Source organism: Protobothrops mucrosquamatus, unplaced genomic scaffold (genome assembly GCF_001527695.2).
Source record: "Protobothrops mucrosquamatus isolate PMUCROS unplaced genomic scaffold, P.Mucros_1.0 scaffold533, whole genome shotgun sequence".
NCBI classification, from domain to species: Eukaryota; Metazoa; Chordata; class Lepidosauria; order Squamata; family Viperidae; genus Protobothrops; species Protobothrops mucrosquamatus.
The window spans coordinates 365370-384642 of record NW_015386840.1 but is presented as its reverse complement, the minus strand read 5'-3'; the positions used below and the strand labels follow the sequence as shown (position 1 = coordinate 384642).

Here is a 19273-nt window from a genome sequence, read left to right as displayed (position 1 = left end):
ATATGAAAGCTGTGGCCAGAAGAGTTTCAGCTGCTGCATTGTTTGAGAAGTTCTTTGGATTAAGGGTACCTTTGCAACAGTGATTCCAACCACCACCACCCCAAACTTAGACAAGTGCTATCCACTTAACATGAGGATGCCCTTGAATGCCATTTGGAAACCACAGGTGTTTCAAAATGCAGTAGCCTGACTGATAACAGAAATGTGTTGAGTAACATTGTTCTTATGCCAAAGTTGCTGCATTTTCTACTGGAAAGTATATAGGTCCAATTGAATACACTGGTTTTTATTTTAAAGCCCTATAAAGCTTAGCACCCATGCACCTATGACATTATCTCTTCTTACTAGCATAATCTACAAAGTGTGTTCACTCCCCAAAATTCTGTTATGGATCTTAATTCCATATGAAGCAAGAAGACTTAGGCCCTGGCAGCATTCTTTCTTGGTGTCATCCACCTGATTATAGAATATTTTGGTCATAAGGGATAGGAAGCCCTCAATTTACTTGCCCTTTTGCAAAACCTTTAATGCTACCATACTCCAGTGGGTATTTATAATAACAATGAATCTGGGCTGCACTTGTAACTTATGTTTATGTGTACATAGTTTGACATTCTTAATTCTGTTACCTTATGAACAAAGCTGAGTTTTTTTGAAGCAGGATAATATTGAAATGATTATATAGATAAGGAGACAATAAAAGGGAAACAATGTTTCCTGTGGTAGAAAGTTATACATAAAGTTAAAAATTCAACTTGGTAACAAGATTTATTAAGTTGCATTTTCTTATTTTTCTCAGGATTCGCCTTCATACAACACCCAGGTCTAATGTTTGAACAAGAGGTGAAGACATTGTATAATAATATTCTCTCTGATAAAAACTGCTCAGTAAATTTAAAAATCCAGGTGTTGAAAAATCTCCAGACATACCTCCAAGAGGAAGATACACGTATGCAGCAAGCAGATAGAGAATGTGAGTGATAAATACAATTGCATTCAATAAATAAAATTTAAATGTAATTGATATGTAGCATCAAGCTAATATTAAATACCACAATTCAGTGTTCATATGTCTTTCTCATATGAAGAGCGAGACAGGTAAAATGTAATGTTAATGATCTTTTGTTGGCCATTCATCTAGATATGTCACCTATGTTGAGCTTTATTCACAGTATTCCAAAATTAAGAAAGTTTGGCAGAAGCCCACTCTTCTCTCCTAGCTTATGTGCTCAGACTGGGAGGACTGCTACTCTTCCTGATAGTTCCTTTCTAAAATTTGCTGCAGTGATATTATAGAGAACATTCTTCATATTTCCCATCACTGAAGACTGCTGGAGCATATGTTATCATTTATTATATTCCTTTTTTTCCTTTCCCGATTTCCTATTTTCAAATATCAGTTTTTATTTTTCCAATATACTTTCCACAAGGACTCTGGCTGTGGAAGTATATAATTTTCAACTGACAATAGGTTTTGTGACTTAGGAAAGGACATTTGGTAGAATTGACAATTGATTTCACGCCCAAGGGAACAGTTCTAATCTTCATGAGCACATAATACAAGTGAGTTATTTGAATTTGTTTCAATTTTAGCTATCTAAACATTGGGTGTGCAACCTTTTGGCCTGCCTGGGCCGCATCGAGTGAAGAGGAATTGTCTCGGGCCGCATATAAAATATATAACATAGTTAATGTATATAAATCACACAATAATGTGGGACCACATTACTACCTATCCAGAGCAGCATGCAGCTCATGGGTTACGAGTTGGACAGATCTGATCTAAACAAAGCTCATTATTATGTTGGTTGATTCTAATGAATGAGTAGAAAATCTTGTACCTCCTTGTCAGTTACATACCTGTCCACTTTAGAATTTCAGCTCTGTTCTGTTTAGAATTCTAGGTTCTGTTTCTGATTTGGTTTTGAAATTAAACATATCTGGCAGTTCCTGCAAACCATTAAGCATCTCTTCCCATCCATCCATCCACCCACCCACCCACCTACCCATCCATCCATCCATCCATCCATTCCTTACAAGGTGACTCTTTAGCTCTTCCCTAAACTCTTTGCCAGAATCCTAAATTAAACTAAACTAATTAAATTTAACTGGCCTTCAATTATTAGACTGAAAGAATCACGGAAATGTTAAACATTGAAGTATGTTTGTTTTTATGGCACTTATGTTGAACGTAGCACTATACCAAAGACCTCAGTTTTGATTGTGATTATTATTTCTTTAACTTATTCCAAGACTTTGCAACCAAAGGGCTAGGACTTGCAGTTCATACTCTTTATCACTTGCTTTGCTCATTTTAATTGATCCTTAGATTTATTTCTGAAGGCTAAATTTTACATTGATCACTGTTTCCCTTGTTTTCTGTTCACTGTTTTCAAATTATGTCTCAGTTAGTTGCTATTTTACAGTCAATCCTTATACTTTTCTTAATTCTTGTTCTAGAGGTTCAGAAAATGACTTTCTCTGCTAATTTTTTTAAAAATGGGGGAATTCTTATAGTTTCACTAGCTATGTTCAGATACATGTTATAACTGCTTGTTTTTGATGATAGTTGGGGTACCTGGTACCTGATGCAGGTTATACCTGCCTCTCTGTAATCCTGATTTTTATTTTTACTGGTATACACAGACAAGTCCTCTCTTGGATATGTTTGTTCTTAAAAAACATTTGGAGATATTTGACTAGTGCTAGCTCCAACCTCTTTTTAGGTAAGATTTTTGAGAAAGTAGTCTCAACAGGTAGAGAAGGCCTTTTGCAATTGATTGATGGAAATTTTGTCAATGCACAGATTTTTGAAATGCATTCCAAGGTTTACCACTCTGGCACCCAGTGTGCCTATAGCCACTAGCACCACTGTGGCCAGTTTTTGCATTAATCTTCCAATTTTGATTTTCAGATCTTGATACTTTGTAATCTTCTCCAATTATTTATCTTTTATTCTGCCATCCCCTGGTATTGCCACCTCAATTATCCCCATTTTCTTCTCAATTCCAATGCACAATTGTTTCTACTTTGTCATGCCGTTGTTTGTAGTCAGTCTGTGCAATCTTCTTGCAGCATATTTTATTAGTATTATTTAGTGTGATTAGATTAACAGTTTAACTGGTGGAAACTTAATAATTCAAGTCCTAACCAACAACCTAAGAATTATTAAGGTAGCATCTAAAAATATAGGCAGTACCAAGCAGGAATTTTTAAAAATAAAATCAGTGTATGCTGGGCGGATAAATTCAATATTTCTAGATAGCGAGGATGTCATTTAGGTATCACTCAAAGGGCTCCAATCATGATTGGCATAACAACATGCTGACTGGCAATATTCCTAGTTCTGGTTTGGTGTGTGCGCACGTGCGCGCAGACACACACACACACACACACACACCTTGCATCCAGAAATTGTGGGTGCTCCATCACTGGAGATTTTTAAGAAGAGGCTAGCCAGTCACTAGTCTGAGATGGTATAGGTTCTCCTGCTTGAGCAAGGGGCTGGACTAGAAGACCTCCAAGGTCCCTTCCAGCTCTGTTCTGTTCTATTCTATTCTATTCTATTCTATTCTATTCTATTCTATTCTATTCTATTCTATTCTATTCTATTCTATTCTATTCTATTCTTTACACACACAAACATATATATACACATATACATACACATATATACATATACACACACATACATATAGATAGATAGATAGATAGATAGATAGAGATATAGATATTAGATATAGATATAGTTCATTTTCTCTTCTAATACTACGACAAATAGAATATCTGTGCTTAGATAAAATGGAAAGCTAAAGCACTCCTACTGTATGGCAAAATACTTAAACCTCTGTATGATGCACCCTGATACCATCAATCATTTCTATTAAATAGCTGGACAGTATCAGAGGCTGTTTCACTGAGAGAAATGTTTCGCAACACGAATGGTTCTTCTTTATGTTTCCCTACAATTCTTTATCATTTATTCCTTATTAATGTCAAACCTTCACTGGGACAATGCAGACTGCATCCTAATAATGGCTGGGGGCCAAATGAACCTTAGTTGAAGTTGTTCAACTGGAGCAGAACTGTATTTTTTGTCACTTGAGCACAGAATCTTGGTACCATGATCAAATAACATACTTTGATATTCGGATTCTTAGGGTTGGCAAATATCCTTCTGGCTCTTTTGCTGGAAATTTTGAAAGCCATTGACATTGCATAGAAAACCAATAGCTTATCAATCAAAGGGAACTGCTTTGATAATTCTGCTAGCAATCAGCATTTTTTATTCTTTTGACTGGATGTTAAAATGATTGGAATATTTCGCCAAGGTTGTATTATATTTCTAACACCCAAATAAGCTTTTGGTGTTCTTTTCATATTTATTTCACTCCTTGTTTGTTCTATTATATTGATTTGATTCTAATGGAGCTTCTTTTCAATCAGATATTATATTTATGGAAACCCATTATTCTATTTGAATCTAGATACTGTCCTCCCAGAATTCTTTTCACTTTTTGGATGCATATCGGAGTATTGGCTTCTGTGTTTAGTACATGACCTATTTTTCCTCTTTTTTCTGCTGTATTTATCTTAATTGCATGCATTTATATCAAAGGACACTATAAGACCTATTTGCTTAACGTGTAACTATGCTTCTTCAGGCAGTTTTCTCTGTAATTATACAGTCTACCCTTCTTCCCTGGACACCTCTCACACCTGATAACTTTTTTCTTGCTTCTTATTGCTGTGACAGATGTTGGGAAGTGAGCACATCCTTTCCCTTAGAAGAAGGTTTTTAGGGTATGTGCGTGCTTTTTTAATAGGCAAATTAAAACTATTTATCTTTACATACAGCCTTAAATAATCCAATCTATTCAATCTGTGATCTGAAATGGTACAGCCCATTCTGCCTTTTTCTTCATGTGTCTAGATTGGTGACTTAAGGTAGCTCTTCAAGTAGCTTATCAGTTAATGGAGAATGGTATATTAATGTGGGCGATTCCATCTTACTTCACAAACTGGGCTTCAATTAGGTGGCACTCTTTCTCCAATTTCTGTTGTAAACAATAACAGAAATGCAAAATATACATTCAACATGTACACAGTATATAAAATAATGGATATCATGGTAAGATTTCTCCTTTCTTTTCTATTTTTGTAGGGAAAAAGGTAGCAAAACAAGAAGATCTGAAAGAAATGGGTGATATTTCCTCAGGGATGAGCAGCTCCATCATGCAGCTATATCTCAAACAAGTCCTTGAAGCATTCTTTCACGCACAGTCCAGCGTTCGTCATTTTGCGCTCAATGTTATTGCACTCACATTGAACCAGGGTCTTATCCATCCAGTTCAGGTACATAATTCTATATTTAAGTTTCCAATTCTGCAAAAGGTTGACTGGGAACAATATATATTGGAGCTTACTAATGAGTAAGAAAGTACAGAAATCTGTTGTAATCACTATATTTTTATATTTAAGATGTGGATATTTTTCTGGATGCTCAGCAAAAATGTATTTAACTTTTATAAATAAATAAATAAATAAATAAATTTTATTTACATAGTTTATTTGGTTTGTTTGTAGTGTATCTAATCTGATTTCACAAACTCCAGATAGTTCTTATTAATATGTCAAAAAATCAATTTAAAATGAACATCTTTTAAAAGCATGATATGATGAACTCCTCAGGTTCTTCATCAGATAGGAGAATATTTATATATCCCACGAATTTTTAATGTGAAATATAGACTTTAGGGATTATTTTAGAGCAGGGGTTTCAAACTGCCAGCCCACGGGCCGGACACATCATCCAGAAACCGCACCCGCCCCATTGCCAGGAATGGCAATACAGTCGCGATATGTCTCGCGACATCACGTGATGTCGCGAGTTTGACATGTCTGTTTTAGAGTTACCAGGCTACCACAGAAAAAAGCATCTTCTGATTCCAGTCCTCTAATCATTTCCTGGGCTGATCACCCAAGACTGATAGACTTACCAACACAACGAGAATTGTGTTGTGTTGTATTGGAGAAGAATCTTAATAGATGGGATTGCATAATATTTTGATTATGGGTGGCCTTTCATTTGGTTTATGACTGAATATTTTAGAAAGGTCATTTACCATATTTGCCCAGAGGAAATATGAAGTATTTCCCTTGTTTTGAAATGATAGGGTAGGGATCACTTGACATATAAATAATAGAATCATCCGCTATTCACAGGAGGAAACTGTTCTGTCTCATCCTCTTAGTGAGGGTGGTAGATGGGAGAAGAATGTGATTGAGCAACTTATATACGAGAAAGAAAATATTTATACTTTTCTGTTTCCCTTTTCTCTGTTTTCTTCACAAACAAAAACATGGAATTCTTTCAATGATGTTTTTATCTCTTTTTCAGTGTGTACCATATTTAATAGCAATGGGCACAGATCCAGAGCCTTCTATGAGGAACAAAGCAGATCAACAGCTGGTGGAAATAGACAAAAAATATGCTGGGTTTATTCATGTATGTTTATCTTTTTATTTATCTTAATAAATTAAGTATCATTTCTGTCTTTTTCCACTTATATAAAAATACACACAGTCAGAAGAAGCATAGCATGAGAAGGTTATTTTCACAATAAAAAGGATGTGATAATTCAGTTTCTGGGAAAAAATTAAATAGAAAGCATGTTCCCGTTAATATATAAAAATTGAGCACATGCCATTCAAACTTTTACTAAAGTTTGCATGTGAAATTTTGACATGTTTCTTCCTGAAAACAAAAACTATGACATGAGAAAAAGAGATTGTGTCTTTAGAAGCAAGGAATATATATATCCCTTGTAGAAGAAAGGCATATTTAGACCAGACCTGCATGTTAGACATGATGAGCCAGCTGTGCTTACCGAGAAATGTTACATAGCTTTTGTTTATAGCCTTGCCAGCTTTGGGATGTCTTCAGAGTGTAGTCTATCAATATTGCATGTAAGATTTTACTACATGTAATTGCTCATCCCCTCATGATGAAGAGGCGCAGAGTTGAATTGTTCTCTACAAGCCAGTTGTGTTCACACTTTTTTCAACGTAAGAGTTTCTTTACAACACACTTTGTCTATTCTTAGTTAAATAGTTAAAAACAGATGGAATAGGAACAGCAAGAATCAAAATGAAATTTGGGGAGAGGAGGATATGGAATCTGAAGGGCTGCAGAATAGGGAGTCATTTAGTATATGGCATGGAAGTTGTTTGACAATAACTTCATCAGATTGCTTTAAGAAATATGTAGGCATAATACATTTTGTTCAATTTCAGATGAAAGCAGTGGCTGGTATGAAGATGTCTTACCAAGTACAGCAGGCAATCAATACCTGCCCAAAAGATCCTGTGAGGGGGTTTAGACAGGATGAATCTACCAGCGCTTTGTGCTCACATCTTTACTCCATGATCCGAGGGAATCGGCAACACCGACGAGCCTTTCTTATTTCTTTGCTCAACCTCTTTGATGACACAGCTGTAAGTCTTACACAGGCTTTCAGTACTTGTCTAGAATGTCCTTGATGGAAGCTTTTTCTTTTGCTCAAAGTAGCTTCACCATTGAATTTCTATTTTTAATTGCATGGGTGCATTTATTAATCTGGTCTTGAAACTTATTGTGATTATATGCTATGAAATTGTTGTTGACTGTTAGAACCATATAGATAGATTTTCTCCATTACAGCCTGTCCCTAACCTGGTCTTTCAGGCCTTCCAATACTGCATTCATTGCCATAGTAACTAAATGCACCCACCTTGCTGCTGGTTGTCTCTTTTTTCTCTTTCATTCCACCTGTTCCAGCATTAGAGCCTTCTCTGGAGAGCTAGGTCTTCGCATAATATCTCCAAATCATATTAGGATAGTTGAAGACAGGTCATTTGTACCTACATTATAACTATACAGAGAGTCCTCAACTTATGACTATTCATTTAATAACAGTTCAAATTAACAATGACCTCAGAAAAAACAATCATGGTCTAAATTTGAATTTACAACCATCACCCTGCCTTACGTGATCATAATTTGGACATTTAGCAACCAGCTCACATTTATGACCAGTTGTAGCATCCCATGGTCACGTAATCACAATTTGTGATATTTTTTTGCTGGTTTCTGGCAAAAAAAAAAAATGAAAACCAGGGGAAAAAAAGCTATTGGTTAAGCTGGATTTACACTTACAACATATGACTCAACTTATAACTGTGGTAAAAAATAGTCATCAAAGACATTCTATCACAAGATGACTCGATGTACAACTGTAAACAACACAATTCTAGTTGTGTTTGTAAGTCAAGGACTAGCTATATAAAAACAGCTTGCAAATCTCAAGCAGGGTTTAACGATATGTACCAACAGTATGTATTAGTTTCAATGAATTTAATCATAATTTGTGTAAAGATTAATAGAACAGTTGCTCAGAAGGTTCTGTGCTCCTGCATTTTTATTTGATTGTTCCCTTGCTTAGGAATTACAGGTAATCCTTGTTTAGCAACTGCCCTATATAGTAATAGTTTGCAAATAAGATAGTAATAAATGATAATAAATTTATTTTCCAACCAGTGCACATTTGGGATAACAAAAGCCTTCAGTGTCAAGCTAATTAGCAGACCTTAATCAATGTCTGCTTAGTTTCAGACAATATTTGGGGAGGATTCTAATCAATTAATTAAGGTCAGAGGTCTGAGCTTGTAGTTATCACTTTTTAGGGAAGCATAGTGATTGCTTCTTTTCTGCTTTGGAAGTGGAGGTGATGAGGAAAAAAAATTGGTTAGGCTCAGGACCCTGTATGAGATAACTTTATCTGAATGAATGCGATGGTATGTGGGAATGACTTTGGGAGACAGAAGGAAGTCCTGCAGCCTAGACAACCTGGTCCTCAATGGAGGAAAAACCTGGGAAGTGTTTCAGAAGGAACCCTCTTTTCTGGAGACTTAAAGGAGAGGAGGGGGAAAACTGCTTTCAGTTTTGTAATATTCTATTTAATGTAGCTTTACAATAAAGATTGTGCTAGTGCCCCTGGTTGTGCTTCTTGTCTACTCTACCTTGAAGGGCTAACAATGAGACAGCAGCAACCAACAAACTCAACAGTGTGTCCCTCCCCCTCCCCCCCTCTTAATAGAAACCATCTAGCTGGAACTAATTGCAGGACTACCTATATATCAGAATTATCTGTTGATCTCTGGTTCCAAAGAGGTTTCCTCCAGTGTTTGCTCTGCCATTGATACACTATCTGGAAGGGTATTAATAGAATAGAGCAGTGATGGCGAACCTTTTAGAGACCGTGTGCCCAAAAACTGGCCCTGCCCCCACTCCACCTTCCTACTCTGCCCCCCATCCCCCGCCCGCCCACCCTCAGGACCACTCACCACCTCCAGGGCCCACCACAGATGGCCCAGGCAGCCCAGCGGCGCTATGGCGCCCTCTGCCCGCATCCTGCAGCATCAACTGTATGATGGGGTGTGAGGGCAGAGTCTTGTCTACGCTGCCTGGCTGCCATGTCCTTGGCTGCGCTTCTCCATGTGAGCCACGCTCGAGGGCGACTCTCCTTCAGGGGGGGCTGCTGGAGAGGAGGGGGTTTGCAGCGGGAGGCAAGGCTGGGGCAACGGCCCGCGTGCCTACAGAGAGGGCTCCGAGTGCTGACTCTGGCACCCATGCCATAGGTTTGCCACCACTGGAATATAGAATTGCTTCCTGGCAGATGTTCCAGTTATTTAAAGTATTAGATAAATCTAGCCATTGTACATAGAATGTGGATTTGATTGGTTATGTCTTTTATATACATATCTATATATCTTTTTATTTTAACAGAAAACAGAGGTGAACATGCTTTTGTATATAGCAGACAATCTGGGCTGTTTTCCTTATCAGACCCAGGAAGAGCCACTTTTTATAATGCACCATATAGATATTACATTATCAGTTTCTGGTAGCAACCTTCTGCAGTCATTTAAAGAGGTCAGTGAAATTCTCTTTTAATATCTTTCTCTTTGGTAAGTTATTTCTTACACATGCATCTTTAATAATTCAATCTGTAGTAAAAGATTGAAAGATAGAACCTTGGACAGATAGTTTCCCAAGTGGTCCAAACTAAGACAGTGCACCTGAATTGATCAAAATAGTATATCTACTGCCTACAGAATCCTAGAATAATTTTAATTTTGTCTGTGAAATGTGACCAAAAACTGTAATGGCGAAAATGAAAGGAGAATATCTTGTATACATTTAAGCTCTAAAAAAGTTTTTTAGTGCAGTCTTTCCATCTTAAATTCTCAGAAAGCTATATTTCTTAAGTTTATAACAACTTAATAGAGATAGTATTTTATTCATAAACTACATTTTTTAAAATGTTAATTTAGACGCTTCATCTGCTGTGAATTCCACGTAGGTGTCAGGAAGGACATCTAGCCAGTAAATGCTCAGCTCCATCCAGTCACTCCAACACTACCAAAATTAAGGAACAAACAGATCGTAAAAAGAAAAAAAAATCAGACCCTTATTTGAGTCCCTTTCTGAAATGTATAGAATGTTTCACATTAATTGGTTATTTTTCAATAGAAATATTTAATGTTAACACACCAAAATTATTTATTTGAAATTTTATGATTCCCAACTCACAAAAAAATGTGACTCTGGGCAGCAAATAGCAATAATGACATTGACAAAAAGGTAACAAAAATCCTCATCATCAACAAAATATAATCAAGATGCATCAAAAAAGACTATACCTCTTAGAAAGAGTTTATCTGACATCCTGGCCCCAACACTTAGGGAACTGTTAGTCTTCAAAACCTACATACAGTAGATGCCAACAGGGTTGGGGCTAATAAGCTCTGTATATACATACATATGCATACTGACATGCATAGAATAATAATGATTACTCCCATGTAGTGAGATCCATATGGTATGTAGACAAGAGCCAGCAATATGGATTGTTCTCATAGAATCCATTCCTGAGGGATCTCTCAAACCGACATAAGGCCAACTTCCTCATATGTGTAGTTTGCTTCACACAAAATTTACAATTGATGTGCAAAGCAAAAAGTGAAGAAGCTTCATATGATGAGTGAAATAGTCTATCAAATGTTTTATTCAGAGCCTGTTTATTTTTCAGAATTCATTTAATAATATCTGCAGAGGATTCATGAGGATTTTAATAGTTATTTTTCTTATAGATCTTAGATATAAAAAGATAGCTGTGTTCAGTGAAGAGGCAAGCTAAATGCTATAAAGGACTGCCAGTAATGAAGTTAAGCAGTCTGTTTGGTGGAACATGTCAATTATATTCCAAATTGAAAATGAAATCACTGAGTGCTCGTGTATATATTTCAGTATTGAGGTTGTGTTACACAAAGTGTCACTAAATTTCTCATAACCAGTATTTCAAATTTGTGAAAAATCATTAAAATGACTGTGAAATTTAGAGATAAGTTATTGTTAATAGTCTAACATGTCTCTTTTTCTTTCAGTCTATGGTAAAATATAAAAAAGAAAAAAAGCCTTCCTCTGATGAAGAAAGTGAAAGTGAAAGCAATAGTGAAAGTGACAGTGAAAGTGAGGAGGAAATTCACAAATCCCGGAAGTCACGAAAACGTGTAGGTTCTGATTCAGACTCTGATGAAGAAAATGATATAAATGCAGTCATGAAATGTTTGCCAGCCAATTCAGCTCCTTTGATTGAATTTGCAAATGTCTCCCAGGGCATATTATTGCTTTTGATGTTAAAACAGCATTTGAAGAACCTGTGTGGATTTTCTGATAGGTAAGGACCATTTTAGTTTTGCTTATATTACCTCTTGTTTTCTAAATTGTGAGATTGTACTTGGGACTGAATAATTCTTAAATATTTCAGTTACAATTGTTTTTATAATGTTAAAAAAGTTTGACTGATTCAGAATATCTGTTGTTATTGCTTCCTTTAAAATACACCGGGATTTTTCTTACAACATTTATTTTGTTTTATTAGTAAAATTCAGAAATACTCACCTTCTGAATCAGCAAAAGTTTATGATAAAGCGATAAACAGGAAAGCAGGAATTCACTTCCATCCAAAACAGACGCTGGACTTCCTTCGAAGTGATATGGCTAATTCCAGACTCACAGAAGATGTGAAGAGGAATATAGTGAAACAATACTTAGATGTAAGTTTTCACCATTTAAAACATCACTATTTACTTACTGGCTGAAGATAGACTTTTTCCACAGGTATGAAATGAGATAGGTATCAAATTGAATGTAAAATGATTATAGAACTCATAAAATACTTTTATATCTATCTTTACACAAGAAAAAAAATTGTATGCAAGTAGTCTTTGACTTATGATGAGGAGCCCAAAGTTTCTGTTGCTAAGCAAGACAATTGTTAAGTAAGTTCTGTCCCATTGTCACAGTTGCTAAGCAAATTACTGTAGTTCTTAAGTGAATCATGAGGTTGTTAAGTGAACCTGGCCTCCCCCATTGAATTTGCTTGTCAGAAGCCAGCTGGAGAGGCTACAAATGGTGATCACATGACCCTGGAACACTACAAATGTCATAAATACAACTGGCACAGTTGTCAAGGCCCGAATTTTGACAATGTGACCATGGGGATGCTGCAATGTTTATGTGCAAAATGGCCATAAGTCACTTTTTTCAGTGCTGTTGTAACTTCTAACAGTCACTGAGTGAATGGTTGTAAGTCAGGGACTACTTGCAATTGTAGTACAGGAGCCAAGGTGGTGCAGTGCTTAGAATGCAGTATTGCAGAATAACTCTGCTCACTGCCAGGAGTTCGATCCTGACTCAGCCTTCATCCTTCCGCATTGGTAAAATGAGAACCCAAATTGTTGGGGGCAATATGCTGACTGTGAATCGCTTAGAGAGGGCTGTAAAGCACTGTGAAGCGGTATATAAGTCTGCTATTGCTAGTGCTATTACGTAGTTCTGTGCCATTAAATATGATGTTTTTAAGTAATTAAAGTAAATGATGATGAATATCTTGGCAGTATTTATATATTTGAACTGCTTTAATCATACAACTCACAGTGGTACAGTATATGAAAACATAAAAATCTATGTTAATAAATAAAATATACAGTATTTTAAATAAAAAATATATTAGAATCCATTTCTAGAAGCATCGATGGCAGAATGATTTAGTTCAGATTTTCTTTAAAGTTTCATGACACATAAATTTAGTTCAGATTTTCTTTAAAGTTTCATGACACATAAATTGGCCTTTTTACTTCCCTTATGACGCAATATGGTTCTGTTGTCCAGGGGTAAGCAAACTAAAATCTCACCCCATCAGAAACATAAAAATTAGGAATATACAAAGTAGACTGACTGGTTCCTGAACTATTATCTTGTTTCCTGAGATTTTTTATTTCCCTCTAGATTCTGTGCATGCTGTTTTCTAAAGCAGAGGTTTCAACAAGAAAGTTGCAACATCACACTTATTTTGATCCTGTCTAATATGCAGATTGACTTATGTCTAGGTGTCCCTGATTATAATTTAACTATCGTTTTCTTGGATCAGCCCATTTTTTTGTGTCTGGAAGAGACCATTGAGAACCAAGTGTTGCAGGGATTTAGTGTATGGTGCATAACTGTTTTTTAAAAAGGCAAATTTTATATTCTGGAATTCTCCTTAACTTGCAACATTTTTATGTCACACATCTTCCACAATTAGAGCCAATTATTTTCTTTTGTGAAAGTTTTTCTGCATAGAATTATGCATAATTTTTGAACTGCAGATTGTCTACAGAGGGGTTGAGAGAAAGAGGCAAGATGTTCCAACTATTTGGTGGCTTGGTTGAAGCTGCCGACAATAGAAAGACCTAAAATATTTTCTTTTGTCTTCTAATTAGTTTGTCTGAGGAAGAAAACAAAATTCTTTAATAGATGGGAGTTTATGTAGCATATTCCTCCTGTTTTAAAACAGTTTCTCCCCTCCCCTCCCACGCTCTTTTTTTAGTTCAAACTTCTTATGGAACATTTGGATCCTGATGAAGAGGAAGAAGACGGGGAAGTATCAGCAAGCACAAATGCTCGCAACAAAGCTATTACCTCGCTGCTCGGAGGTGGCAGCCCTAGAAACAATGCAGCTGAGACAGAGGAGGATGAGAGTGATGGGGAGGATAGAGGAGGAGGCACTTCAGGGGTGAGGCGGAGGAGGAGTCAACGTATTTCGCAGCGTATTACGTAAAATGATTTTATGTGCTTATAAATGTCAGTCTATAATAAAATGTACATTGAGTAATGTAATGCATATAAAAATTGTAGATAGAAATTCTTAACCGTTTATACAACTTTTTGTAGAAAGTTTTAACAAAAACAATAAAAACATAGAGATTATATCTAGTATAAAAAAAATTTCCTTTGGAATGTATTGTGTGTAACCTTTTTATTGTTGCCAAGTTTTTATGTAGCTTTATGATTCATTTGTACATATAATTTTATATATCAATAAGAGTTTAAAGAGACGGGTACAAATTAAAATATGTGATTTTTGCAAGGATATGTTAACCCCTTGGCGCTGGCGGTCGCGTCTCATTGCCGGCAATGGAATGTGTGCCGGAAAATCCCAACTCCCGGCGTCAAGGGATTAAAAGCAATAAAAGCAATAATTTCAATCAAGTTCTTTTGTGTAACACTTGGTCTTTTTTCCCCTCCAATGTTTTAGTCATTGAGAAGGTCAAAACGAAATTCAGACTCTACGGAGTTGGCAGCACAGATGAATGAAAGTGTTGATGTCATGGATGTCATCGCTATTTGCTGTCCAAAGTACAAAGATCGACCACAAATTGCAAGAGTAGTGCAGAAAACCAGCAATGGCTTCAGTGTTCAATGGATGGCAGGCTCCTACAGTGGCTCCTGGACTGAGGCTAAGCGCCGTGATGGCCGCAAACTGGTGCCTTGGGTAGACACTATCAAAGAGTCAGACATTATTTACAAAAAAATTGCTCTAACGAGTGCTAATAAGCTGACTAATAAAGTGGTTCAGACTTTACGATCGCTGTATGCCGCCAAGGATGGAACTTCCAGCTAATGCATTTGTACACATGCAGCCAAATTTTACAGGAAAGAACAGAAAAAAAAACTTGAAATTACCAACTTTCTGGCAAAAAAAAAAAATCAATTTAATGAAGAGTAAGAATGACACCTGGGATGCAGGAAACAGAAGGAAATGTTTGGTAAACATTTTTGTGGGAGCTTCCTTCGCTGTTGTGCAGCAGAAACTTCTCAGTTCATTTTTACTCCCACTGTATAATAGTTTAACGAAAAAAATGTTTATATCTTGAAAAAAAACCCTTTCTGTTTAAAAAAAAATAAACAAGTGAATGTTGGAAATTAGTCTGTTAATGTTCTTAATAAAGTGTTCTTGGAGTTTAACCTAGCAGCGGATGGCTTTCTTTAGCTTAGCCCAGTTTCAAGGAAAGCATCGTTTTTCCAGGCTGTAAAATGGCAGAATTTCCTGGATATATAATTTATTCTGTTGGGGGAAAAAGCATGCAGTATCTATGACCTACCTGCAGGAGGAGTTTTTGTAAATGTAGATTTTTGATGTATTAGGTCACCCTGAAATAATACAAGAAAAGGGATCCCCAGCAAATCTGGTGGAACGAATACTGCAATAAATTTTTTTACTTCTCTTTGTTACTTGTCTGTTTCCATTTGAATTTCTTATTGTAAAGATCTGTTTAAATCCATTTATATTATTTTCCAGTCTTTTATGTAAAATTTACTATATCAGTGGTTTTCAAAGCAAGACATAAATATTGTTTATACAGTTTGTATAGGCTGATTTCTGAATAATTGGTATCTTTATCCCTTACAAGGGTGTAAACACAAGTTAACTCCAGGGTTTTATTGTATCCTGCAATATTTAGTATTAACTATATATGATTTAGCACTGTGCCAAACACATTTTCAAGAGTACATTTTGATATAAAAAGAAAATATAGTTTATTTCTTGTATGCTTCAATTTCTTTCTAATGCTGTTCATATGGCAATGTTTAAAACAGGGAAAAAACATCACTCTGTTCTGAGTAAAGAAACATGTATATTTCGTTAGGACATCTGAGTGCATTACACCAGGACATAATGCGCAAAGGCATCTCCTGAATGATGGTGCGCCTGTATTCTGTTGTTGGTTATTATGATCCAAGTGGTACTCCCGTACTGAATCAGTTGGAGCCTGCAAATGTCAGGAATCAATGTGGATTTGTAACTTATAGTTGCACTAACTTAACCATTTTAAATGATTTTTTAAAAAAGCTGGACAGAAATGGCTGTATTGTAGATAGGTTTTTTTTAATTACTTGAAATCTGTTTTCATCTTTTATACACTGAAAATGCTATTTTAAACTGTCTCTGGAGTGGTGCTTCAATGTGTACTGTCACCATTCTTTCAGCTGTTCTATTTCTGGATAATAACACAAAAATAATTTTTACATATTGACAAAAGCAGAAGAAATGAATAGCATAATAGCAAATAACTATTTTAAAGTCTACATTTTATTTAAAAGTGGATGTTCATCAAAGATTTTAGATGCATTCAATTCAATTATAAAATTAATATATGGTGGGGTGTGTTTTTATTACATTACAGAATTCTAGTGTGTTACTTGATCTGTAGGAAACAGTAACACCATATTCAAATTCATTATCTTGTACAGAATTGAAAAATTAAACTGACATGACTAATAATTTTCAGAATCTAATTGCTCTATGAAATATTTTTCATTTCCTCTTCTTTGTCTTAATTGCTGCAAATATTTCTGGGCAAAATTGATTTTTAAGGTTGTGAAAGCAAACACTGTCCTGCATTCATGCAAATATTATATTTTGCCTAATTCTTTTTTGTACAATACTTGGCAGTTAACAGTCACTCAGTTACTCCCTGGGTATCTACAAATTGATTTTATTATGTTCTATTTTACCAGAAAATTAATCACGTAGCTCCATATTAATTGCTGTGAAACACACTAAAGAGAATAATAGTGATAGTACATTACATGAAGAATTAACCCTATTCCTTAGGGTCATGGGCCCAAAATGTATGTAAATTAAAAAAAAAAAAAACATAGGGGGAGGCAGTTCAGAGAAAGTTCCAAAGAAGCAGTTGCTCTTGGTGGTTGGTAAATTCCATTTCTAATTTCTATGTTGAGGATTCCAGTTCATTCCACTGTTTCATATTACATAAACAGATGCAACTTTTTTGCCCCATAAACACATGGTTGTTGTTTGTAGATTGAATCTTTCTGCTGAACTAGAACGTTTTAGAAACGGATATTCTTAAATACCAATAGTGAGATGGGCAGCATATATATTTAATAAATAAATTAGCAAGCCAAACACATTTGAAGTGGACATGATTGTTGGGCTTTGCCATCCCATATATCAGTATATTATAAGAAATAAGTTATTCATTCCACCCAACAATCATTATAGGGGGGATGGATTCAGTTGAATGGGATTGAGTCCTTAAAAACTACATTTTTAATATGATTAGCTACATGCCCTCAGCCGGGAGTTTGTCCATTATTGTACATGTGCAGAATCGTTTATGAGTGGGTGGCCATTAAGGTTGAAATTATAACGTTATCCAAAAAGGGATGGCAACAAATAAACACAGAGTTAAATGGTGAAAAAGTCAAAAACTGTTGCTGGCACAGTCATATCAAAGCAGAGAGAGAGCATGTTTTTGCTGCACATCTTCTAGTATCTTCTCCTTTGTGGCAGGGAAGATACTTGATATTGCACCCAAGTCTTCAAGAACTCTGAAATTTAATTTGAACTTTTGCAGGCACCTTATCACAATTTACCCACTTGGTCATATTATTCTCACTAAATATCTGCCCAATTGCCCTCAATCACTTGTTCTCCCAGCTCAGCTGGGTGACAAGACTCTAGAGTCTAAACTGATAATTAAATATAGGCTAAGCAGATGGACTTGATATGTATGACTGTAGACATCCATACTCTCCTCTCTCAACTCTATGTGGCTTCAGAAAAACTTAAAAGTTTGAAGCTGGTTAATTCTGAGTTAAGAACTGGCAAATATCAAATCAAAAGTCTAATAAAGTGAGATCTATGATTTCTCTTGTTCAGAAATATATTCCTTCTGTAATATTTATCATAAAGTTGTTTTCAATCAGTTAATTACCTCATTTTCAATCAAAGCCAACAAAAATATTTTCTTTAAGAGTTCTAGATTTTCACATATGTTTCATGGAAATTTGAAATCCAATTTTAATTTCTTACCCATCTTGAGGGAATTCTAGCTGGGTCTAAGGGTGATTATAGATGAGCCCACAAGGGTACATATTTTAATATTTTCATTGCAAAACATTACTGAAGTTAACAAATCAATGGTAGTTTAAAATCTGCAAAGTTAAAACCACTGTTACTATATGAAAATCATAGTTTTAAGAGAAATCATTGGAGTTTGTCCATTCCATTAAAATATAATCATTCTTAGCAGTTTGATGTATTAACTGGAATTAACATAAACAATGCTCTCTAGATATGCATCTATAGGCATGTTAATCCACCCTATATAGGTAGTCCTTGACTTACAACCATTTGTTTAGTGTCCAAAGTTATAACAGCACTGAAAAAAGTGACTTACAACTAGTTCTTCCACCTACAAGTGCTGCAGCATCCCCAGTCATGTGATGAAAATGAGTAACTTGGCAACCAGCATGCATTTGATGGTTGCAGGGTCATGTGATCACATTTGTGACCTTCCCAGCTAGCTTCTAACAAGCAAAGTCAATGGGGGAAGCCAGATTCGCTTAACAACTGCATGATTCATTTAACAACTGCAAAAAGTTATACAGTTTGTTATACAAATTCAACAATTGCCTTGTTTAGCAGCAAAAAAATAGGGTACCAATTGTGATCGTAAGTTGAGGGCTACCTGTATTTACCCTACAGATACATAAGTATTTTCCAGGAGTTGCTACGTAATGTCATAAATGTTATGACTGCACTGATTTATGTCAGTAAGTCATTAAGTGCAACATGTTAGTGACTTCCCCACTAACTTTGCTTGTGGAAAATTGGCTGTGAATGTATCAAATGTATCACATGAATGTATCATGTGACTGCAGGATGCTGTGCCTGCCATGAATGCATGCCAGTTGCCAAGTATCCAAGTCACCATCACATGACTCCAAGAACATAACAGCTGCAAGCTCAAGGACTGGTTATAACTATCCTTTTCAGCACCCTGGTAACTGGTCATTGAACAAGCAGTCTCTAAGTGA

General features: G+C 35.8%; 1 protein-coding gene across 1 annotated transcript in view; it reads left to right on the top strand.

The window, feature by feature from the left end:
* NIPBL (NIPBL cohesin loading factor) overlaps window positions 1-16267 on the top strand; it is a 98623-nt gene extending 82356 nt beyond the window's left edge. Inside the window, exons 38-46 of the mRNA XM_015816946.2 lie at window positions 800-973; window positions 5165-5355; window positions 6401-6508; window positions 7297-7497; window positions 9827-9973; window positions 11488-11780; window positions 11985-12159; window positions 13974-14159; window positions 14682-16267. Coding sequence (XP_015672432.1) covers window positions 800-973; window positions 5165-5355; window positions 6401-6508; window positions 7297-7497; window positions 9827-9973; window positions 11488-11780; window positions 11985-12159; window positions 13974-14159; window positions 14682-15047 — 1841 coding nt within the window. The 3' untranslated portion in view covers window positions 15048-16267. The remainder of the gene's footprint in view (window positions 1-799; window positions 974-5164; window positions 5356-6400; window positions 6509-7296; window positions 7498-9826; window positions 9974-11487; window positions 11781-11984; window positions 12160-13973; window positions 14160-14681) is intronic.
* Window positions 16268-19273: the final 3006 nt, after the last annotated feature.